General features: G+C 52.3%; 2 protein-coding genes and 1 long non-coding RNA gene across 7 annotated transcripts; 1 reads left to right on the forward strand and 2 right to left on the reverse strand.

The window, feature by feature from the left end:
* Positions 1-8,517, reverse strand: SLC30A3 (solute carrier family 30 member 3). Its single transcript, XM_036090316.2, has 8 exons — positions 8,217-8,517; positions 4,383-4,564; positions 3,537-3,683; positions 3,288-3,441; positions 2,509-2,707; positions 2,161-2,266; positions 1,769-1,903; positions 1-840 (listed from the first exon to the last, which is right to left on the reverse strand). Exons 1-8 carry the CDS (start codon positions 8,309-8,311, stop codon positions 692-694), a joined length of 1,167 nt encoding a protein of 388 aa, XP_035946209.1. The 5' UTR covers positions 8,312-8,517; the 3' UTR covers positions 1-691.
* DNAJC5G (DnaJ heat shock protein family (Hsp40) member C5 gamma) lies at positions 7,218-23,555 on the forward strand. Of its 5 annotated transcripts, none has more exons than XM_078056104.1 (7): positions 7,218-7,722; positions 9,181-9,306; positions 20,469-20,584; positions 20,835-21,100; positions 21,470-21,614; positions 22,313-22,378; positions 22,584-23,555. In XM_078056104.1, exons 1-6 carry the CDS (start codon positions 7,424-7,426, stop codon positions 22,363-22,365), a joined length of 1,005 nt encoding a protein of 334 aa, XP_077912230.1. In that variant the 5' UTR covers positions 7,218-7,423; the 3' UTR covers positions 22,366-22,378; positions 22,584-23,555. The 5 variants fall into 5 exon arrangements, with proteins under 5 accessions (XP_077912230.1, XP_077912231.1, XP_035946215.2 ...); XM_078056105.1 differs by having other exon boundaries at positions 20,887-21,100; XM_036090322.2 differs by lacking the exon at positions 22,313-22,378 and having other exon boundaries at positions 20,887-21,100.
* LOC118534457 (uncharacterized) lies at positions 9,141-10,691 on the reverse strand. The gene is made up of 3 exons (XR_004916672.2): positions 10,233-10,691; positions 9,399-9,472; positions 9,141-9,272 (listed from the first exon to the last, which is right to left on the reverse strand). It is a non-coding gene; the product is annotated as an uncharacterized LOC118534457 (long non-coding RNA).
* Positions 23,556-24,169: the final 614 nt, after the last annotated feature.

Raw genomic sequence — 24,169 nt, forward strand, 5'->3', positions numbered from 1 at the left:
TGCAGTTAGACACAAGTTTATTGGCGGAGCTGCGGCGGAGTCGTCCTCCCTCTCTCTGGGATAGCCGAGGGCACAGCACCAACAGAGGGATGGACAGACAGACCCCGAAAAGGACACATGGATGGTGCAGACTCAGACCATAGCACAGCCACATAGGCACAGAGACACACGGGCCACAGCACCAAGAAACACACACACACACACACACACACACACACTGAGACAAAACCACAGGGCTCGAACACACAAAGTGCGGGCTTTGGGGCTCCTGCATAGACAGAGCGAGGGCCATGTGGGGAGGGGGCCCCTGCTGACCTCCCCCAGGCATAGGCACACCAACAGCACACAGACAGGCAGATGCCCCCAGCCAGACAGCCAGCCTGCCACACAGACAAATGAACTGCATGGAAAGGACGCTTGTGCTCCCCAAACCACAGGGAGGGGGGACCAAGGGACTTCTACACAGCCCCACCGACTGATTCCCGTTCAGCCTGAACCCTGCCTCCCCCACCACCCCCCACACTTTGGTCTTGCCCACCGGGGCTGGGGACTAGGGAGTGGGCAGGTAGAAGGAGGGAGAGAGGAAGGGGTACGGGCCCAGCTCTGTCCCTTCTGCAAGAGCAGGGAGGCAGGTACTGAGAGTCCGGGCCTGAGCCAGGGCCTGGCAATGGGGTGAGGGTGGGGCCTCGGCTCAGGCTTGAGGGGGGTCCCGGCAGCGCAGGCACTGGGCCATCTCGGGCTGGTACTGCTCAACCTGCAGGGTGCAGCTGGAGAATCCAAACCGGGAGTGGAGCTGGGCTGTGGCTTCAGCCAGGACAGCTTCAGGGTCAGCCGTGGAGTCTGTGGGAGAGTGATAAGAGGCAGCAGGTTCCCAGGGGAGTTGGGAACCAGGCAGGGGCCAAGATAAGGACCGGTGCATGGGGACCCTATGGCTTGCACAGCATTAAAGCCAGGCTTGAGTGAGGAGCTTTATTTTCTTTCTGTATTGTATGAACAGCATAAAATGCCAAAGAAAAGGTTGGAGAGACTCACCCCCTAATCAACCACGCCACCACGCTAACACGCCAGACTATTCTTATTTTTCTAATCTCTTCTGCTCTTTGACTATCCATATACAGCTGTATGTTTCAGCAGCCACAGCACCCGATTCTCCAAGACAATCCAGATGTTAAATATTTTCTCCCATTGTCCCTCTAGAGTTACCATCAACTATCCCACAAAGTATAATATTTTTGGCATCCAAATTGCATGTCTCTGATTGCTTCTTGCATCTGGAAGAAACTCAAAAATCCTTTGTCAGCTTGTGAGTCACCATATATATTTTTAATAGTTGAATCATAATGTAGATATAATTTTACATTCAGCTTTTTTCTCTTAGCATTATACCATAAACATTTTTCCTAGTTGCCACACAGTGTTCATCATCATCAGTTTGAATAGTTCTGTCATACGTCACGGTCACAACTTACCTAACTGTGCCCCGTTGCTCGACCTGTTGGTACTAGTGATCTTTTAAAGGGTTGCTGGTTCTCTGCACTACTTCAGAGAGGGCGATCCCCACCCCCACCAGAACACCCTGTCCAGGGTGCCTTGTCTCCAACACGCACATGTGTGTCAGAGACAGATCAAGAAAGAGAGCTGGAATTGCAATCCCAGCAATTCAGTCAATCTTCCTAGGTTTGGAAGGGGGGGGTAGGGGTGGGGGTGGGGGGTGGGGTGGGGGAAAACATTTCTAGGAGGTAACTGGCTAGGGCCAGTGTGGACTCACCAATGGCCAGGTGTGCGGAGGCAACATGGTAAGTAAGCGTAAGGGACCACAGGTGCAGCTCATGAATTGCCCGGACTCCTGGCACTGACAACAGTGTGTCCCGCACGGGCTCAAACCCCACACTTCGGGGGGATCCTGCAAGCAGCACCGGCCACGCCTTACTGCCAAGGCCGCTCCTGCCCAAGGGCGGCCCCTCACCAGACTCTACCCCCCCCATCCTGTATCTGCTCAGCGTTAACCTCCACAATTCACCCTGTGCCTGAATCTCCTTCCAGCAATAGACCCCAGGACCCAGGCCTTCTCCCGACACTCTCTTGAGAGAAAAGAGGTGGCTCCGAGCTGGAGTGAGGTCAGAGAGGGCCCCAGGTGGGGAGAAGTGGCATCTGATTTACCTTCCATGAGGACACGAAGAACATCTCGGAGGGTGGGAGCCGTGGATCCAAGGGCACAGATGGAGAAGAGGAAGGTGCTGATGGGGTCAGCTGCCTTGTACTGAGGCTGTAAAGAAAGAGACCTCTAAGCCCAGGAAACAGGAACCCTCCAGAGGAAGACCTAGGGGTGTCTGGGACAAACAGGACCTGAGAGGCCCCTGGGAGCCCTGCTGAGGGGAATGGGACCATGCCCCAGGGAGTTCTGGGGAGCTGGGAGCTGGAGGCGGGGAGGGAGGCCGAGGGTGCAAGGAGGGGGCCGGGGTGTGGAGCTGGGGGAGGAAGCCTGGGGCAGGCCTGCGTGCACAGTACCTTGAAGTAGATGAGGACAGAGGCGGCCAGTACCCCAAGGCTCTGCAGGAGGTCCCCCAGCACATGCACAAAGGCTGCCCGGACGCTGGTGTTCCCGAGGGGCAGGGGTTCCCCCGGCCCCTCCTCCAGCGGTGCATACTCCGCTCCCCTAGACCCGTGGCTGTGCGGGGGGCCGGCCTGGTGCAGCACAAACGCCATTCTGAGGGGGAAGCAGAGCAGCTCAGCCCGGGTGGCCTGTTCCCGGCCTCGTCTGCCCTCTTTCCACATCTCTCCACCTCACCTCCCCAGGAGCCCTTTCTCCACGTATTTTCTCCCTACTTTCCCAGCCCCAGGAGGAAGACGACATTGCCAAGGGACACAAATCGTGCAGCCTGGGGGGGAAAATACCGTACTTGGTGCTGGAGACATGGATTCAGATCCTGACCCTGCTACTTACACCTGAGCAAGTCACCTGGCCACCTCTCGGGTCCTGTGTCCTTAACTGTACACTAGGGCCGATACTGTCTACCTCACGGGGGTGGTGGGGACTCAAATGAGACAGTGCCGATGAAAGCCCCCGGCAGGGTGGCTGGTACACAGTAGGCCCTCGGTAAATGTCTGCTGACTCTGGATTCCGGCTCTCTCCCCCGTCTGTCCTCAGGCGGCCCCAGGGCAGGCGACGGGTGAGAACTGTGTGTGCGTGTGCGTGCCTGTCGCGCGGGGAGAGAGCCGGCTCTCCCACCCTGGAGAAGCCCCCCTCGCCCTGAGTCCCGCATGGTGCCTGCTCCACCGGAACGTACAGCAGGTTGGCGCAGACTGCGATGCTGGCAGTCAGCAGCATGGCACCCCCCTCGATGTGGTAGTCGCTGTGCAGCAGGCGGATGAAGGCCAGGTACAGGAGGATGCCAGTGACCATCCAGAGGGAGACCACAGAGGCCAAAGCCCCCAGAGTCTCTGCAGGGGGAGACAAGCTATCAGACACCTGCCCGGGACCCTAGGAGGTACCTTCTGGTAAGATTAGAGGCTCACAGGGCCACACAAGGCCTTACCTGAGCGGTGCCAGCCAAAGGTCATGGTGCGGGTGGCTGGACGGGTAGAGAGCCAGAGAGAGAAGAGGCTGCCTATCATGCTGCCCACATCCGCCAGCAGGTGGGCTGCATCGGTCATAATGGCCAGGCTGTGCGCCAAATAGCCCCCTGCAAGCGTAAAGCAGTGAGCGGTCTGGGTCCAGTTAGGAAGTAGCGAGCACCGCGGCGTGTGTAGAAGCCGGGAAGGAGGCTGGGGGGACCTGCACCCAAATGTGAACTGCGTTCTTCCCTGGTGATGGGATTATAGGGGGGTTTTATCGGCTTCTTTTCACTCATCCACATTTTCTAGATTTTCTATAATGACACATTTTATTTTATTTTTTTTTTTTTTTTTAAGATTTTATTTATTTATCTGAGAGAGAGAATGGGAAACAGAGAGCATGAGAGGGGAAGGGTCAGAGGGAGAAGCAGACCCCCTGCTGAGCAGGGAGCCCAATGCGGGACTCGATCCTGGGACTCCAGAATCATGACCTGAGCCGAAGGCAGTTGCTTAACCAACTGAGCCACCCAGGCGCCCTTATAATGACACATTTTAATGTCAAGAAATATAGGACTTCTAAAAGTCTAGCTAATGCTGAGAAGCCAGCCCCGGCCCTCGGCCCCAGACGTGGCCCTGAATTCCCCCTGCTTCTATCCCCCACCCTCTCCCACTTCCTGAGTCCTAGGCACCCACGTCCCCACTGCAGCCACCCCTTCTCAGCATCTCTGCCCCCGCCCGCCTCCGGGAACACTGCTGGGTCTCTGGGTGGAGAGTGGCTTAGGCAGGGGTCGAGAGGATGGGGTTGGTGGAGCCGCTCTCTGACTTACCGACCACCTCCCCAGCCATGAAAACACAGCACACGGCACAGGCAGCACACAGCTGTCTCTGCGCCTGCAGCCTCTCAGGGGTGAGGCCCGGCGGTGGCAGGGGGTCCCTGTGGCAGTGGTGGAAGGGCATCTCCACAGGTTTGGGTTCCTCGGGGAGGGGCTCCGAGGGCTCTGTGAAGAGACTGGGGCAGGCAGCGCCATTCAACCTGGGGCTGGGCCACGGGCCGACCTGTTCCTCACTCCCAGGTCCTCCGTCCCGTTAGACGGGCTTTGTCAGCTGTGGCCCAACACTCGCTCTGCCCGTCCCAAGGCCCGGTCAAACGTGGGAGCCTCAGGAGCAGAGGGCCACGTGAGAGGTGGGGGCTAAACGGACAGCTCAGACCCCAGCCTCCCTTTCCTTTCACACACAGAGCCATAGCATTTCACAGCTGGAAAGCACCGTAGAGATGGTCTAGTCTAATGCTTTTTACAGAAATTACAAGTATGAGGCTCAGAGAGGGAGAGGACATAGGGGGGCCACATAGCTAGTTCATGGTAGAGAGTAGATTCCACCATAATGCATGGACAGGCACCATAAGGAGCACAAAATGAGCAGCATCTTGCTGACCTCTGGGAGCTTTCGGTGGACAAGACAAAGGTGTACCTAGGTGCTATGCTCTCTAGCAAGAAAGTAGCTATTGCCATAAAACAAAGTGCTCTCGGGGCTTGGAGAAGATGAATTGGAGTGAAGTCAGGGAAACTGAAGGGGGCGCCATGAGAAGGGCCTTGAAGGATGGGGAGGGTTTGGGTAAAGACAGGGGGAACATGCCAGGCAGAGGCAATATGAAGGCAAGGTGGTGTCAGAGGGTGAGCACATGATCCTGGCCTTAGGGCCTCCCTCCGAGATCCATCTCCCAGTGCCTCCACTCCAGATCCTTCCCCTTCCCTATCTAGACATGCAGCTGAAACGTGGCCATTTAAGACAGGAGTGGAACGGTGGGACCCAAAAAGTCTGAGGTCCCAGATCCCAGAGCTGGGGTTGTCATGGGGAGGACGAAGTGCAGACTGCTGTGGCTGGGGAGGCAGTGGTAGGAGCCCTGGGTTTGAAGGTGCCACATGTTAGCTGGACTCCGGCCCGATCATAAGCACCCAGCGGAGGCCACCTTAACTGTGCGGTGCCGTAAGCCTCCTTTGATAAATGAACGGGGCTGGAGCCTCACCTGGGATGCCAGAGATGGAACTCAGGCTAAGTTTTAGGTTCATGCTGGCCCAATTCTCACCCCCACAACTACCCAACCTGAACCCCAGCAAGGCCAGAACCTTCCATAGAACGAAAGACCTAAATAGAAAATACAGTCGTAGAAATACTCATGGAGGTGTGACAAGAATACCCACGAGTGAATCAGAGGCTCCAGATAGAAACATGGTCAGAGCAGTAAAGTGAGGAGGGAGGCCTGGGGCCTTCTGGCTGAGAAAAGCTCTGCCAAGTGGGTGAATTGAGGTGTGAGGGAGGTGGGGACAAATTTGGTGCTTGTAGGGAAGATCCGAGTGCTGGCAGGTAGATTAATTTCTTGGAATTTTCTTCCAAGACTTAGAATCTCAATGTGTATGATGAGATGCTGGGTGTGTTTGCAGAGGAGACAGAGAGATGAGGGTGGCTTTGAAACCCATCCTCATTCTTCAGTGAGATATACACATAGTTGGGTGCCCGGGACTCAGGTGGCAGGCAGGGAAACCCAGTCTAGTGGGAGAGACAGATGTGTCACAAATGACTTACTAGGCAAGGAGAGGCTGGGGCCAGGAGGATGATGAATGAAGGACTTTGGAGCACCAGGGAGGGAGTAACCACCTGGAATGAGGGTGACGACAACTTCACAGAGGAAGAGATGTTTAACATGAGACCTAGGTGAAGAAGGGGGCTCCAGACACATGGGATGTCAATGACAAGATAAGTGGCTAGGAGTTTTAAGTGTCAGGAGCCAGGGCAAGGGCTGAGGAGGAAAACGAGGGCTCAAAGGAACATCAAGGGAGATACACTGATTGATTTCACATATCTTTCCCCAGCCCTGAGATGACCTTGCTGATGTATATTAGTCTGGGAGAGGGAGAGGAGCGGAGATGGAAGGGTCCAGAATAGAGCAGGCCACAGATTCCCTGCACCAAATTTTAAAGGAGGGGCAGGTAGGTTAGGGAAGAGCCTCTTTCAGAAAATACTGCAGGATTTGGTGACTAATGGTCATATGAGAATGAAAATGAGCTGGGAGTCAGAGATGCGGGTCTGGATAGCAAGCAGAGGCTGCGTGGCTTTGGGGCAATGGGCAAGATGCCTTTTTTGTAAGGCATAGAGTACCCAGTCATCAAGGTAGCCACCCATCAACAGGCTGCTCCCTTTTGTTCTGCATGAATTGGGCACTAAAGAAGCCTCATTGTTGGGGTGCCTGGCTGGCTCAGTTGGTAGAGCATGCGACTCTTAATCTTAGGGTCATGAGTTCAAGCTCCACGTTGGGCGTCGAGCCTACTTCTTAAAAAATACATTAAAAAAAAAAGAAGGCTCATTGTTGGTGTGGGTGGGTGTATATGTGGATGGGGGGCTACATGCTGTTTAGAGAGAAGGAGAAGCAGTTTTCTCTCCCTGGCCCTCTGAAACCCCCAACGAACAACAAGTAATATTGAGTGGGGTAGAGGGGAACTGTGGGGTGGGGACCGCGGCCTGAAGCAGAGTCAAACGGATCTGTGAAGAGATGCCCCTGCCTCGGCTGGAGCCTCCACAGCTGCCCACGTCTGCAGTCCCCTGCAGGAAGGAGTCAGACGGGAAGCCTGTCCTCCCTTCTGTTCCACTTCCCCACCCACCCAGGTTTACGGCCCCCACCCAGGGAAAGAGCGAGAAACACACAGAGGCACCACATCAGAGACAAAGGGAAAGGTGCTCGGAGGGAAACAAAACGATTGGGATAAATGAAGAAAGAGAAAAAGCCGAAGAGAAAAAGCCAGAGAGCCTGTCAAATTTCCGAGACAAACGGACGGTCAGCCAGCAGACAAAATGGCCAGCGGAGGTGGCCAGGATGGGCCTGGCGCGGCCGCTCCGAGGGACAAGGCGGACAGAGCCGGCGGGCGCCGGGCGCGGGAGGCCGGCGGGACGCGGAGGAGGTTCTCCGGCCGCCCCCGGCCCGCTGTCCCGGCCGCTCCGCGCGCCTCATTTCACACCTCGCCGCCCCCGGCCCCGTCTGTGCGGAGCCGGGAATACCCCCTGCCGCCCAGACCGCACCTGCTCCTTCCCTGCCACCCCCTCGCTTCCCAGCGGCCGTCGTCCCGCAGGGGCCCGGAAGAACCGCCGTGGAGCCCGGGCCCATCTTCGGCCTGGGTGCGCACAGCTGGCAGTGGCTGGAGGGGGCGCCCCGAGCCCGGGCGCACAGAGGGAAGGGCCAGGGGCCTGCAGCGGGGGCTCCGAAGCCTGGGCGGCGAGATGCTCCCAACGCCAGGGCGCTGGAGCAATGCAGACTTCGGGGCACCTGGCGTGGACTCCGGTCCGACGGAGGGGCAGTTGCTCACGGGGAAGTCGGATGCGGCGAGGGCGGCAGAGGGGTCCGGAGGCTTGGGGGACCGGCCGGGGAGCCGTTTTGCGGGACCGAGAAAAAGAGCGTGGCCGGGAGGAGGCATAGCGGACTGCTGGGAGGGTCGGGGGTGGGGGTGGTTCTGGCGGGGTGGCCGGAGAGGACAGAGCCGGGCTCCGCGAAGCCGAGGGACTTGCGGTGCGCTGGGGCGGCCAGCCGGGGCCACGCCGGGGGAGACAACGAAATGGACGGGTGGCAGGAGGGTGGCGCCCCCGGGCTGAGGGCCGGCCCAGGTCTGTCCTACCTCTTCAAGCGCAGGCCGCCACCGGCGCCGCCGCGGTCTCGGGGGCTCACCAGGCGAGTGGTCTCCGATCCCCCCGTGGCAGGAGAGGGCTCCATGTCACCGCGGCCCCGACCGTCTAGGCCCCACCGAGGAAGGGAGAGGCGGGGCCAGCCCTGGACCAAGTCCGAGCGGCCAGCCGACCCCCGGACTCCCCGCAGGGCCGCGGGGCCACCAGAGTAGAGCGAACTGCAGCGACTGTGGCGCGGGGAGTCCGAACTGCAGATCCCGCGGCCTTTGGAGCCCCGCCCCGTGTGGGGCGAGCTCCCCAAGCCCCGCCTCCAGGTTCCCGGGCCTCTCCCCCACGCCTAAGCCCCGCCCCTGGAGCCCCGCCCCCATAACCAAAGCCCCATTTCCCAGTGCCAGAGCCAGGTGGGGGCGACCGGAGCCCTCTGCGCCGCCGCAGGGTTCTAGAGAATGCCTAATCTCCATAGCCCCGCCCCCACCCAAGTCCCGCCCGCGGGTTCCAAGCCAAGCTCCTCAAGCCTCGGCACCTCCCGACCAACCTTCCCCCAAGGAACACCTCCCTTTGCAAGCCTGCACGGGGTGGGGGGTGTCGTCCAGCCCCCCACACGGAGGCAGAAACAGGTGTGGGTCCATTACCTAGCTCGTGAGAACCAGAAAGAGTGTGGGGTGAGCAGTGACACATCCGGGAGAACTCCAGGGACCCCGGCCAGAAACCCCTCTGTGGAGGATGTGGGGTCGGAATTTGCATGCAAAATCTGCTGCCAAGCACTGTACCGCTCATTATCATTTATTTTTATAGAGAGTTTGGGTGACAAAAGCTTCCTGTTCTCCTCCAATCCATTACTATCCCTATTTTTCGGATGAGTAAACTGAGTTCCAGAGGAAGAAGCGTCTAGGGTCAGGCAGCCGGTGAATAAAACGCTGGGACTGGAACATCATTCTCTTTCCCTCTCCAGTTCAGGGCACCGCACTGGCGACTGAAGACAGCGCGCGCCACAGGCTGGGGCAACGAGAGGAGGAAGGAGCGATGCCACATCTCTGGTCACAAGCCCACTGTTCTTGGAGGGAGGCTGCAGCTTGTCAGCAGGTGATTCTTTACCTCCGAACCTCTAGCACCTGGCTGGGCATTACCTTATTTTGCCTCATTTTAATTAAAACCCAGGGGAAGGAGTGACTTACAGCAAAGTGGGTGGCTGAGCCCGGAGTCAAACCTTCAAATGCTCGAAGCTCTCTGGCCCTCACACCTGCCGCCACTGTAGAAGGAAATGGGGGTGGGGATTGCATTGTGCCCTCCAAGCTGTGACACTGTGAGGAGGAGGGTCTGGAGGAGGAGGGAGAAAAGTGAGCTTGGATGGGGAAGCGTGGAGGGTGGGAGCGGTTGGTGAGTCCAGGAGAGAAACCCATCCACGGGCACCCTTCCTGAGGAACACACTGGGCGTCCTTCATTTGGGGTTCCGGGGACAGACACTTCGCCCCAACGTTATTATCCCAAACATTGCGACTGCGTGTACACTTCCCCCCCAAAAACCCGGAACAAACAAACACTAGGAGCACGTGCCAGACAGAGTGGTTGGAAGAGATGGGGTTAACCCGGGAGAGCTTCGCGGAGGAGGTGAGGCTTGAACGGATTAGGCAAGCTGGGCGGCGGGCTGGCTGCTCAGGCGGGGGAGAGTGAGGCCCTTGCCAAGGTTTGCGGGCGGCTTGCACGAAGGGAGCGTACTGCGCTGGGGAACGGTGCGGAACGGAAGAACCAAAGGGTCTGCTCGAGCCCCCGGCGCCGCGTCTCCACCCACGCCGCGCCCTGGGCCAGCGCCAGCCTTTATTCGGCACCCTCCCCACTACTGCCCGCAGAAGCCTCAGCCCAAAGCCCACGCAAGGCGAGGGGCGAGGGAGTGAGGGTGGGGGTCCTCTCTCCCTCCAACCTCCCCTAGAGGAGTGGGGCCTCAGCTCCTTCCTCGGGTCGCGGGGGTGCAAACTGAGGTAGCGAGAGGGGAAGCCACCGGCCAAGGTCACCTTGTAGGTCCTTGGTAGAGCGGGGTGGAACTCGTGCCCCGTCCGCCTAGGTCAGGGCCCCGGCAAGTCCCGCTAGGCGCCGTCGGTTTTCGAAGCTCGCACCGGGCCTGGGGCTTCCCCAATTCTGAGAGCCCTGGAGCTGGGCTGCGGAGAGGCCACCGCGCACTCCAGGGCTGGGATGCTGTAGCCTCGCCCGAAGCGGCGCGGGCAGGCGAGCTCGAGAATGGGGAGAAACCGCGGAGCCCTGTGCGGGGTAGGGGCTTCTAGGCACGCCTTAGCCGATGACGACAACAGGGGACTTAACCACAATGGCTTCCTCCGGGATTTCCCTTCCTGGGCAGTCGGTCCACAGCGCGCAGACAGCAGCCCCGGGTTCCCGGGAGGGGGCGCAGACGCCGGCACATGCCCGCCTGCCACTGGGCGGGGAGCGAGCAGGCGGGAGGGGAAAGAAGTGCGGGAGCAGATGGATCACAGGGCTGTCCTCCGCCGCGGCTTCCTCGGGCCTTGCTTGGAACGTGCTGGCTCCAGAAGCCGAGGGCACCAGCGGGGAGAATACCAACAGTTGCTTGTGCTTGGAATTTTATGCAAGAAAAGCCTGGCAGCGAAACAGACTGCTTGCACCTGATTCTCAAAGAGCCATCAAGAGGTCCTATGAAAATCTTTGCAAAGGATCCTCTTGAATGCCAGGTCTGAGGAAGGCATTTTGCACCTGGTTAGGAGCTAGGAAAATTAGGCAGGAGTTAGGAGGGCAGCTTAGAGCTGGCTGTAGGGAACTGAAATCTTGTAAGAACTATTCATTCAACATTTACTGAACACTGATTTCCTGCCATGCACTTTGTTAGGGTAACTGGAAATTCCTGGTGAACAAGATAGATGCATTTCCTCCCCTCCTGGCTTTAACTTGATTGCAAGATATTTCTATTCTGCAGGCTTTGGTTACTGATTTACCCACTTGCTCTTAATGTCTGTCCTGTCCTGCCTCAGGTATCAGTTTTCCCTAAGGAGATTCCTTAGGCCACTTTGAATCCCAAAGGGGTGAAGGAAGCAGGAATCTCTGGAAGTTCTCAGGAGGACAGATCAGTGCCAGAACAGAGGGTGGCAGAGCAGGTCAGAAGGGGGGCTTCAGGGAACCCAGGCTCAACCAGTTCATATTGGGAGAGAAAGAGCCAAGTCCAGCCCTGAAGTCAGGATTTACGCTGGGCTAGGGATCTCAGACAAGATTTGAAGGCCAAGCATGCAGGCAATGGGTTAACACTGGAAAGGTCCAAGCCAGGCTGAAGGGTATGGGGAGACGTAACAAGGGGGTCCAATTTCCACTCCATTCTCCACTCACGTGTTCCTCCAGGAAGCCTTTCTGACTCCCCCACCAGGCAGAGTTATGTGCCCTCAAGGCCTACAGTGATTATGTGATGGCGGCACTTAGTACACTGAAACAAACTGGTTTGCTTGTCTATCTCCTCACTAGAATACAAGCTCTCTGAAGGCGGGAATTATCTTTCTCATCACGGTGTCCCTACGGCCCCCTAGTGGCTGACACATAGTCCTCGTTAAAGCCACCCCAGGAAAAAAGGGGCTGGTGGTCAGAGTGGAAGCAAGATGGAGAAAGCAGGATTTTAATTGGAGATAGAGAGGATGCGGGAGGATGGAGCTGAAATACCACCTCCTCCAGGAGGCCTTCCCTGATCCCCAGACTAGGTTAGTTCTCATGTTACACATTCTCATTGCACACTTATTTTTCTTCCTCAGCATTTATCATACTGTAATTACATCATCATTTGGGAATTACTTGTTTCTTCACTTGGCTTCCAGGATACCATAATCTGGTTTTCCTCCTACTTCACTGACTTGCTTATCCTCAGTCTCCTTTGCTGGTTCCTCCTCATCTTCTCAACGCTTTAATACTGGAATGGTCCAGGACTTGGTCACCCTCTTCGCTTACCTCTCTACACTCACTCCCATGGAGATATCATCCAGTCTCAAGGCTTAAAACACTATCTGGAAACTGCAGAAAGCAATGGTTGTTGAAGCTCAATGGTGGGTAGATAGGGGATCACTGTGCTATTCTATCTTTGTGTTTGAAATTTTTTTAAAAAAAAAAAGAAAAGAATAAACGGCATCTATACAATGAACCCCAGATTTCTCACTTGAACTCCAAACTCAAACACCTAAATGTCAGCTTGACCTCACCTCCTTAACATCTACTAGGCATCTCAAGCTTCACCGGTCTAAAACTGAGCTTCTGATTGTTACCCCGTCCCAAACCTTTTCTTTCAGCTGTCCTCCCATGTCTGAACATGGTGACTCTATACTTTCATTTGCTCAAGCCAGAAACCTTAGAGTCACCCTGATGCCTCAATTTTTACCCCGCATCCAATCTGGCAGCAAATCCTGCTCCCACCTTGGTCCCAACCACCATCATCTGTCTTCTTGATTATTGCAGTAGCTTCTTTGGTTATCTTCCTTCTTCTGCCTTTATTGCCCTACAATCTATTCTCAATCCAATGACTAGGCAACTAGGCCAGATATCATTACCTCCCCATGTCCCTCAGTGCCAGCTAAAGGTTTTCCAGTGGACTGCAAAGCCCTACAGACCCCTCTGATCTCCTTTCCATACGACTCCACCTTCGTCCCCAGCCCCTCTGGCCTTTGTACAGGTCCTACAACACACCAGGCATGCTTCCACCCCAGGACCTTTGCATTTACTCATCTGCATGCAATGCACTCTATCAGATGTCTTCATGACTCACCTGAGGACCTGCTTTAGGTCTTGACTCAAATATTACCTTCACCAGCCCTCTCTGCTTATCCTTTTAAAAACTGCAATCTCACCCCAAAGATTCCCTATCTGCATCCCCTGCTTTATGTTTCTCCACAGCCATTATTACCACCTAAAATACTATCTCCTCTCACCAGAATGTAAGCTCCATGATGGCAGACATTTTTGTCTGTTTAATAAGCTGCTGTATCCCCAGCACCTGGAATAGTGTCTGCCACATGATAAAGCCTAATAAACATATGTTGATGACATTAATGATTTGTTTTTGTTTTTAAGATTTTATTTGTTTATTTGACAGAGAGCGACACAGTGAGAGAAGGAACACAAGCAGGGGGAGTGGGAGAGGGAGAAGCAGGCTTCCCGCGGAGCAGGGAGCCCGATGCGATGCAGGGCTGGATCCCAGGACACTGGGATCATGACCTGAGCCGAAGGCAGACGCTTAACGACTGAGCCACCCACGCGCCCCTTGACGACATTAATGAATGTCTGTCCTCCACACTAGGCTATAATCTATGAACACAAAGAAGAGTTTGATTATCATTGTATCCAAGATACTAGGCATATAGCAATGTTTAACAGATATTTGTTGAATAAGTGAATTGATTAACAAAAAGGACAATTCACAAGGGGAAATGGTGCAAGAGCAATGGCATAGAGGTGAGAAAGAACAGGAATATTTGGGGGGGGGAGACCAGTCTGTCATGGAAGGGTCACCTTAGGACAACAGTAGACAATGCACTTGGAGGGCTAAGTTGGTATCAAGTTGTAGAGTTTACTGCCTGATTTAAAAGGCTGTTTTGCATCCTCTATTCCATGAGCAAAGGAGTGGTAAGGATGGAAGCACTGCTCTACAAACACTGATCTGGTAGCCATATCTAGCATGAGACTGGCAGTAGGGAGAACAGTCAGGAGGCTAGAACAACAGTCAGTGTGATATGGAAATCCTTTAACTGGATGCTTTGAGGTGGTGGGAGCTGAAAAGAAGGGACACATGAAAGAGTAATTTAAAAAAAAATTAGTAAGACTTTTTGGGCGAATTGGGGGAAAATAATGAATCCACAGACAAGTAGTGTTTGGGTTTTGAGCATCATTACCTTGGAAATAGCCATAACATTAATATCAATAGAGAAACCAAGAGGAACAAACAGTATGGGGAATATGGTTTGGAGGCGGTGGGAGACTGGCATGTGGATAACTCTAAACTGATTCTAAAGCCTACTTATGACATCTGAAGCCGTGGGTGTAGACTGGATCTCTGAAGTGGAGAGGAGAGAGCCCAAGCGGAAGCTTAAAGACCAAACCATACAGAATGCACAGTCAGGAGGTGAAAGAAAGAAGAGGAGCCAGAAAGGGTGAGGGGGCGGGCAGGAAACTTATTGGAGATGTAGGAGAACCAGAATAATGCAGAGCCACAGAAATGAAAAGAAGTGAAAGTGAACAGAAAAAGAGAAAAGTTATTTAAGGCCCAAAGTCTTCCCCAAAACACAGCTTGGTCTTTTTTACTTCATTCAATCACACTGCCTGAAATTCCGCCAGTTATTCCTTTTGTGTTAGTAAGAATGGGGAGAGTGAGGTATTTATTAATAGTCGTTCTCACTACAAGTTGAATTATAGTGGTTTTTTTTGTTTTTGTTTTTTAAAGATTTTAATTTTAAGTAATCTCTACACCCAACATGGGGCTCGAACATCCAAACCCAAGATCAGGAGTTGCATGTTCCACCAACTGAGCCAGGCAGGCGCCCCTGAATTATTGTGTTTTAATCAGGTTGCTTTCCACCTAACCAACCCTTAGGGATGAGCTCATTTTATGGAGGTAATAGTTTTTATTAGAAATATTGAAAGGATGGACACCTGGGTGGCTCAGTAGGTTAAGCGTCCGACTCTTGATTTTGGCTCAGGTCATGATCTTAGGGTTGTGGGATCGAGCCCTGCTTCAGGTTGGCGTTGAGCATGGAGTCTGCTTGAAATTCTCTCTCTCCCGGGCACCTGGGTGGCTCAGTTGGTTAAGTGACTGCCTTCGGCTCAGGTCATGATCCTGGAGTCCCGGGATCGAGTCCCGCATCGGGCTCCCTGCTCGGCAGGGAGTCTGCTTCTCCCTCTGACCCTCCCCCTCTCATGCTCTCTCTCTCTCATTCTCTCTCTCAAATAAATAAATAAAATCTTAAAAAAAAAAAAAAGAAATTCTCTCTCTCCCTCTCCCTCTGCTCCTGCATCGCCCCCAGCCCACCTCACGCTTGCATGTGCACACGTGCTCTCTCATAAAAAAAAAAAAAGAAGTATTGAAAAGAGAAGTGAGAGAAGTAATTTTGGAGTTCTAACTGCTTAGGGAGGACTGGCAGGGATATTCTGGATAGTAAGAGGGCAGCATGAGGGTGCTGGGTAGGGGAACTAGGATATGGGGTTCTAAGAGGCTGAGAGAAGGATGTAGAAAGGGGATGGAACAATTCTAATGACAATTTGCAAATCTTCCTAGAGGAAGGATCCTGAGTTTTCCTTCTTCCCAGAGACAAAATGAAAAGCAACTTCTCTCTTTACAAAATTGAGAGGTGACCAGATGGAAAGGATGATGATGATGATGATGACAATGACAATAACATAGCACTTACCATGTGCCAAGCACTATTCAAATTAAGTATTTAGTCCTCCTAACAACCCTAAGAGGTACACTCTATTATTTCCATTTTACAGGTGAGACAGCTGTGCCCTGTCAGCCTGCCCTTAGCTCTGCAGTCTGGGGTTGCAGGTCAGAGATGACAGGGGTATGCAGCAGCCTCTCTGGCTGGAAGCCCTCCACCTCCCACCTGAGATGTCTGCCCAGGAGAGGACAGGCAAACAAACCGGGCCAGTGATGTTTTGTCACAGGTAGTGAGCACGCCTTCAGCTGGAGGGAGGGAAAGAGGGACATTACCTGACATCATGAAAGGAGGTGGATATCAAATATCAATTACAGCTTTGGTCTGTCTCTAGACTTCAACTTTATTTTTTTTAAAGATTGATTGATTGATTGATTTGAATGAGTCGGGGAGGAGCAGAGGGAGAGGATCTTCAAGCAGACTCCCCGCTTAACACAGAGCTCAATGTGGGGCTAGATCCCACGACCCTGAGATCATGACCTGCCAAAACCAAGAGTCAGATGCCCAACCGAGTGAGCCACCCAGGCACCCCTAGACCTCAATTTTAAAGTGAGAAGGGAGCTGGTGTGTATAAGAAGCAGACACGGCATAGAATCTTAACTTAGAAGACTTAGGTCTGGATCTCACTGGTTGACTTTGAGCAGGTCATTCCTTCTCTCTGGGCCACACTTTCCTCAATTACACAACGAAGGCATTAGATGAGAGTTAAGCCTCTGAGTTCCTTTCCAACTCAAAAACTATGCAATTCTAGAACCTAGTGGTTGGGTATGACAAATTGTGATCTCTCTCTCCCACTGCATATGCTCAAGAGCATGATATTTTGGGTATAAATATGCCAATGTCTGCTGTCTGTATATGTGTTTTTTGGCTATATGACTAAAACTTTAGCTGTTTGTGGGTAAATAAGGGATGCTTCTTGATTTTCTCCAGGAGAGACCAAACTGTGAGATAGTAAACTATAAGATCAGTGACTTGAGGGAAAATGATTCTAGAGAAGGTTTTGGCCTGAAATCATTCTTTAGCATAGTTATTTTTTTCCATTTTTTTCTTACAACCAAATCTAATTTAGTTTTGACATCAACCCTGTGGAATGGCACAGGTTTTTACAGAAGAGGGAAAAGAGCCTCAGAGATTAAGTGACTTGTTCAGGATCACGTGGCTCATTAGAGCCAGAGTCAAAACCAAGGCCTAGGGCTTCCGATTTTGGGCTTGTGTGTTCTTCCTAGTACTGTGCTGAGTGTCAGAAGAGACTGTGTGCATAGAAACAGGGCCAGATGGGGTCTGTTTCTAGGTGAAGGCAAAGTGGAGAGCCTCTAGCCAAAGGATGCCAGGCCGACTTGCCTGCCTTCTTTCCATGTCTGTAGCTTCCTGGCTGCAGTGTCCTTTCATTTAGACTAGAGGGTCGGAAGACTTAAAGATAATGGTTATTTCAAGAGCCAGGAACTATGATTAGAATTAATTAGAATGTCAGAGGGCAATGATAAGAAGTAATAACATTCTGGAGCCTCTGGCAAGATGTGAAAGATGTTTACTAACTCTTCTCAGAGAAGAACCTGATTTGCCCTCCTTCTCTGGGCTCACTTCTATGAAGCAGGGGTGTGATCACACCATCGCTCATGGCTGCTGGGAGAATCAAAGGAGATTAGTAGGTTACAGTGCCTCTGGGAAGACACACGACGTTTACTTATTCATTCAACTGGCCGACATTCATTGAGCACCTACAATGTCCCAGGAACTGTGTTAGGAACTGGAGGAGGACGAAGACAAACAAGAACCAAGGAGCTCCAAATCACCATTACTATCTCCCCTACCGCCTTTTCTTAACCCCTTATGTCTCTTCTTGTTCGGGGCCATAGGAGGGCAAATCTTCCAACTCCCCAGCTAAGTGTTCCTCTAGGGAATTCTTGCTAGGGCCCAACCTCTAGGCCTACATTGGACCAGCAGAGGGCTCCCTCTGCTGTAGCTCATTCAATAAATCATTAATTCACTTGCTGTGAACCAGACATGGTTCTAGGTACTAGGTGAAAGATGGTGAACAAAGCTACAAGGTCCCTGCCCTCAGAGAGTTCACCTTGTACTGGGGAAGGCAGACCTTAAACAAATCAACACACAAATAAACATCTATTCACAAATCGTGGTGAGGGTGTTATGAGTTGGAGAGAGAGAAGTAGAACTCAATTTAGAAGGCCTATCTGAGGAGACATGAAGCTGAGATCCTAGAAGGATGAGAAGTCAGCTAGCAGACAGCCTGAGGAGAAGTCCTCCAGGCAGAGGGAGCAGCATGGCCTAAGGCCCTTGACATGGGAGAGAACAGGTGTCTTCAAAGAACTGACAGAAAACCAGTGCAGCAGAGACCCGAGCAAGCAAAACAGTGGTGCTTGACAGAGCTAGAGCGAGAGGCAGGGGCCAGACCAGGCTGGGCCTATAGACTGAGGTAAGAAATTCATTGTAAGTGTTCTGCACTTCTAGTGCCTTCTTCTGTCTTTCCAGTGCTAGTAAAGAAACAACCTGGGTTGCTCTGCTAGTTCTCCATGATGGTGATGAAAAGTTGGAAGTTAGCTGGGAAATTTATCATAGTACAAACCACCACAGAAAAAAATGTCAGCTTCAGCTCCTTTGTTTTTAGGTGACTAACCTATAAACTCCTCCGACCCAGAATCTATGAACTGGGAGGTTGATGCCAAAGCTTTTCATCCCCACCCCTACGGTGATCACAGATCTACAGAAATAAGTTAGCTAATTCACTGGTCATGGTGCCTATTGCACATGGACTCCTTAGTTTACTCAGATGGCTCACATTTCTTGGGATGGAGGATTGATTTACCACTTAACACCCAGAAGGCAATGTAAATGTGCACAAATAACTGTCATAAAGGGATGAGAGTGATAAAAGCTACACGAGGTGTAACAGAGAAATATTATTGAACTATTAAAGCTCTTTCAAGTACATGCTATGGGAGCTATTGAGTGCTCCTCTATAAAGAAAACCAACATTACAAAGTGGTAAATTTTAAGTGGTGCAAACACTGCCTCCTGTTGGAATCACAGGAAGCCAGCCCAGGTGGAGATAGGTGCTCTCAAGCCCTGCAGGTAGGACTGTAAATTGGTATTTTTGTTATCTTTCTGGGAAGAAAGTTAGCAACATGGATCAAGAGCCTCTAAAAAATTCGCCTTGACCCAATAATACACTTCCAGGAATCCACCTCAAGAGGGCAGGGAAGAGATTTATTTGAAGATTTATAGGTAAGAATTTTCGTTATAAGGTTATTACACTATCAAATGGCTAGAAACAAGTACCCGATCTGGATTATATAAATACCTTATGGTACATCCTTATGATATTCTAATATTTAAATGAAGTTTTTGAAGAACAGTAGTGACTTTTGGAAAATTCAAGATATCGTTTATCATTTAAGGGAACGTGCAAACTAATAATTACAATATAATAGAATAAATGCTTTGACAGAGCAAGATGGGAACAACTGGGGGAAAGAAGGAAGGATTCCCAGGACATTCTAGGTGGGTCTTTAAGGATGTGTAGGAGTTTCCAGGTGGAAGGGGAAAAAAAGGACAAAGTGGAGACCCCTAAACTCTGCAAAAGAAGACTGGGAAGGTAACACACCTCTTGAGAAAGGCTTGCAGGAGCCGTACCTCTCATACAACCCCGGCGTGCAAGCCCAATATGTTTCCTTAGGTGAGTGGACGAGCCCTGCGGGTCACCAAGACTGGCGATCCTCTCCCACGGGAGAAGGGATGACCCCGTCCCAGGCCACGCCCACCGGAAGAGCTGGCAACGTAGCGCGGCCGCTGGCGCAGGGCTGATCCTTACGCCCTGGAGCGAAATAAATCCCAGGGCCCACGTAGCTGCACCTCCCAGATTTTCCGGCGGCGCCAAAAAGCGACCCGGAGTGTTGGCGCAGCACGCAAGCGCAGTTGGCCGCTGGGCCCCGGCGGTGTGAAATTTCACACCCAGATGGAGGTTGTGTGAGGCCTGCCCAGCCGAGGAGAGCGGCTCTGAGGTAAAGGTAGAGCACCAGGCCGGGCGCGGAGTCCACACGGACTCAGAGGGCATCCGGGAACCAGAGCATTCCCTCTTGAGCATGTAGTCTTGGCTCTTATGGGCCACAGCCTCCCAAGGTCTCTCCCACTGTCTGGGGTCCTGCTCTCTGGTCCCTGGCCGGTCGGCCCCCAAAGCTATCCCCTTCGCTTCGGTTTTCATCCCTTGATGCTCTCCCCGCTGCCCATCTCTGAGGTTTGGGAGGGGAGGCTAAGGAGAAGAAGAACGCCACTGGCCTAGCTGCGGCACTGCCCTACGGCCTGGCTTTGGGACACCTGACTTCTCTTAGGGGGCTCAGGGTTTGGTCTGAATTGTGCCTCCCGTGGGAATTGTGCATCTCCCCGGTTCCTGACCCAACCTGATCAAGGACTGGTCTGCCCTGGTCTTTCCAACCCAGCAGTGAGCTTGGACAGGCCCGGGGCTGTTTGCCTAAGGTAGTAGTAGTTCCAGATAAAATCACTCTCCTCCCATGGTGTAGACCTCCCCTTGCTCACACCTCTCCACGGTGTGGGGTGTCTGGAGGGCTGCGTAGCTGAAGGACGCTGGGAAATGTGAGGAGATATTTCCTCTTTAAAATTTGGATGTCATTTCTGGTCACCTGCACGCTCCTGCTAGTCACAGAGCCCACTCACTGTTGTCTTATACTTGTCCCTTTGTACTCGTTTTACCTGCCTAGCCCCTGAAGGCAATGAGTTTCCTCAGTGGAAGTTCACTTCTCCATGGCCTCCCCTGTGGAGGTTCTCACAAATGCTTCTTCTCCTCTGACCCAGATCATGGCTCATTTGGACGAAGCAGCCCGCCAGCTGTCCAGAAGTGGGACAACCCTCTATGCCGTGCTGGAGCTTAAGAAAGGTGCCTCACCGGAAGACATCAAAAAGGCTTACAGGTTCAGACCCAGCCTCTTACTAAACCCTGGAATTCGCCCCGCCTTAAACCCTTCTCTTTCTACCTTGCTTTCTGACCCATTTTTAAATCCTCAAGCCTTCACTTTGGGTTGGATGGGGTCATCATCCTTTTCACTGTGGCATGGCAAGGAATTTAGACTTGGGCTGCTTGCCTCCATTCCTTGCACTCATGCATGCCTTCTTCACAGCTAGAGACCTATCCCTGTCATTCATCCTACCCTCCTTCCCCAGCCATTTCCCAACCGTCCTGTCCCCACCGTCCTTTTGGGTATTGCCTGGGCAGGAAACTGGCCTTAAAGTATCATCCAGACAAGAATCCAGGGGACGCTCAAGCAGCAGAAATATTCAAAGAGATCAACACAGCCCACTCCATACTGAGTGACCCTAAGAAGCGGAAAATCTACGACCGGCATGGTTCATTGGGAATATATATATATGATCACTTTGGCGAAGAAGGCGTCATGTACTATTTTACGATGAATAGTTGCTGGTTCAAGGTATACAATTCTTCCTAGTCCCTTAAGAATAAGGAAGGGGCGGGAGGCGCCTAGTGGCTCAGTTGGTCAAATGTCTGCCTTCGGCTCAGGTCATGATCCCAGGATCCTGGAATCGAGGTCCGCGTCAGGCTCCCTGCTCCCTCTCCCTCTGTGCTCTCTCGCAAATAAATAAATAAATAAATAAATAAATAGATAAATAAATAAATAAAATCTTTAAAAAAAACAAAAAAGAATAAGGAAGGAGGGATGACCCTCCTCTTCTTGGACAGCTGACCCTTCTCTCCCAGTGCAGCTGCTTCTGTTGTCCCATTTTGTGGGGTGGGATATGGAGGAAATGCTGGGCCGAGGCCACTCTTCCCTGCCTTTCAGACGCTGGTCCTCCTGTGCGCTCTGCTCACCTGCTGCTGCTGCTGCTGCTGCTGCTGCTGCTTCTGCTGCGGAGCGCTTAAGCCACCACCTGAGGAGGTTGCCAGAAAATACCAGCAGGATGTACAGAATCAGCCTCCCAGGGCAGGTGAGAGCCATAGACAGGGCCTGAGGTAAGAGCTGGATTGGCAATGAGAGATACTTGGAGGTGAAACTCTGAGCCCTTAATATGGGCGGGAGTCTCAAGCCGGTACTGAGGCCAAGTGAAGAAAGAGAAGAGGATACACTTGGTTTCTGAGTGGCTTATGCCACCAACTGACAGTGGATCTAGTAGGCTGGGCGCCTGGGTGGCTTAGTCGTTGGGCGTCTGCCTTCGGCTCAGGTCATGGTCCCAGGTTCCTGGGATCGAGCCCAGCGTTGGGCTCCCTGCTCCGCGGGAAGCCTCCTTCTCCCTCTCCCACTCCCCCTGCTTGTGTTCCCTCTCTCGCTGTGTCTCTCTCTGTCAAATAAATAAATAAAATCTTAAAAAAAAAAAATGAATGTAATATTGGCCTCTCATGACTGTTAAGCTAAGGAATGGGGTGGGAGTTAAGGTAAAGAATGGGTGGGAGGATGCCTTGAAAAGGCAGTACTTGAAGATGAAGTTCAGTGCCTTTACTCGAAAGGAAGATTAAGTGTTTGATGAGATCATCCCCACCCTAAGCACTGAGAGTGTGGCTTGACTGAAGTTCACTCTAGTGCCACCTAGTGATACTGACATGTAACTGCAAGGTAACGGTTTTCTCACCCCTGGACGAAAAATTGTTACTAAATATTTGTATATGTGTTTTTCAAATTCCATCATAGGAAACAAAAGAAATTTTAGAAGAGAACAAGATGATAGGGAAGATGATTTCTAAAAGACGAAGAGGAGTGAGTATATATGGAAGCTAAAATGCAGCAATAATCAAAGGATAAGAAAAGAACATACACTAACTTCCAATGAGTCATTAGTAGAAAGTTTATATCTTATATTCAGGATTTCAGGTGTTTATATCCTTACCCACAGGGGGCTTGCTTTAAATTCTGGGTCATCATTCCTTCTGCTTAATAAGATGCCAACCTCTTTTGCCCCCAGGTGCTGACCCAGCGAGGGTGCCTTCTGCTGCCCAACACACTGGACACGTTGAAGAGGGGAGCAAGTAGCCCTGTCCTGACATTGACCCTGATTTGACCCTCTTCTTATAAGAATCCCAACTTCAGAAGCATTGATGGCATCTATCCCAGTGCGGATGCCACCTCTGTCCTTGATGGTATCACTGACCCTGCCACTCTTCTTTTTAGCTCCAGTCCCAATTTTAATCTGTTTAGACAGCAGCCCTTCCATACCTACCCTTATGAGGTCTCAGGCAGTGGTGACAGACTTTTCCCGAGCATTCTTTTTCCTGTACCTTGGGATTTGGGCCAATTTCAGCTGGTAGGGGCCCTGAGCCACTTGCATTATCTCCACCAAGATCCTGATAACTGAGCAGGGTGGATCCTATCCCAGAGCTGCTATACCAGTTGACCCTCCTTTGTTGCAGCGCTGCACCCAGAACTTAGCGTCAGCCTCATTCCTACGCCAGCACACATTTCTGGGGCTGGTCTCACCTTTTTCTGGTGCCCATGCACTTGACATTGTCAGCCTCATTGTCAGACTCATTCTATGCCACCATGAGTCAACTCACGCAAAGTATGAATGCATTGGAGGGGGAGGGGTAGTTATGCCACCTCTGGATTCTCTCTGGACTGTACCCCAGCACAGCCCCCGTTAGCATGGGTACTGTGGGCTGACTGAAGTTCATCTATCAGTGCCTGCTTGCCTCCATCCTTTTTACCACATCTTATGCATGCTGATCACCATATATTTTGTTAACAGGGGCATGAAACATGTGATAGGGAAAAGATAATACTTCTACAGACCCTTTGCCCATTCGTGCCTCTTCACACTGCCTGTTTTCTCCTCTCCACACCATTTCCCATCCACCCAAGGTCAGAGCCGAGTAACTCCTCAAACTTCTCTCTCCTGAATGGGAGAAGTGCTAAGGAATGTCAGTAAATAAAAGAGCTTTTGTCCAATCCAATGCATCTGTTGGGTCCCAAAAAGACAAATCGGGCCTGGGATAGAGGAAAAGGCCCGTGGGAGAAAAAGACAGAGGGCTGGTGCTCACATCTGAGACCAGCCTGCCTTGGGGAGGAGGAGTCCAGGACAACTGTGGAGTTGAGGCAGAGGCTTCCCAGAGCCTTGTGATTATGACTTTGTCAGTGCTCTAAAATTTCCCCGGAGACCAATTCCCCTGCTGCCCAAAATAGGTTCCTGGCACTCAGGTCCTTTCTGCTCAGCTCAACTTCTCTCGATTTCCTAACAAATTTAAAGTCCTTAGAGTGGCTCCAGTGATGTGTTCATGAGGACCAAATCCCCACACTTTCTCAGAGGCATGCTCATGAGGTCGTTCCAGGCCCTGGTGCAACTGCCAGCTCTAGCGTCCTTAGCTTCTGTTCCTAGGGTGAGATAAGAAAGTTCTGGGCAAGAACAAAAATGGACCAGAAGTGTTGGACCAGAGCCTTTCCCTCTAATCTCTGGTGCCCCTGTTCTGAATCACAGCATTCAACGGAAGAGGGTGAGGGTCACTGGCTAAACCTTGGAGGCACTGACCAGGCCCTGGGTCTGGTGAGATCTTTCTG

This window comes from Halichoerus grypus, chromosome 10, assembly GCF_964656455.1.
Source record: "Halichoerus grypus chromosome 10, mHalGry1.hap1.1, whole genome shotgun sequence".
Taxonomy (NCBI): domain Eukaryota; kingdom Metazoa; phylum Chordata; class Mammalia; order Carnivora; family Phocidae; genus Halichoerus; species Halichoerus grypus.

Coding starts and splice junctions, on each gene's coding strand:
- DNAJC5G (XM_078056104.1), top strand. CDS start 7,424: ATGGGCCTGGCGCGGCCGCTCCGAGGGACAAGGCGGACAGAGCCGGCG. Junction 9,307..20,468: donor AGGCTGCAGCTTGTCAGCAG/GTGATTCTTTAC, acceptor CCTCTGACCCAG/ATCATGGCTCATTTGGACGA. Junction 21,101..21,469: donor TGAATAGTTGCTGGTTCAAG/GTATACAATTCT, acceptor CCTGCCTTTCAG/ACGCTGGTCCTCCTGTGCGC.
- SLC30A3 (XM_036090316.2), bottom strand. CDS start 8,311: ATGGAGCCCTCTCCTGCCACGGGGGGATCGGAGACCACTCGCCTGGTG. Junction 4,565..8,216: donor GGCGGCCTGCGCTTGAAGAG/GTAGGACAGACC, acceptor TGCCTGCCCCAG/TCTCTTCACAGAGCCCTCGG. Junction 3,684..4,382: donor CATGGCTGGGGAGGTGGTCG/GTAAGTCAGAGA, acceptor TTACGCTTGCAG/GGGGCTATTTGGCGCACAGC.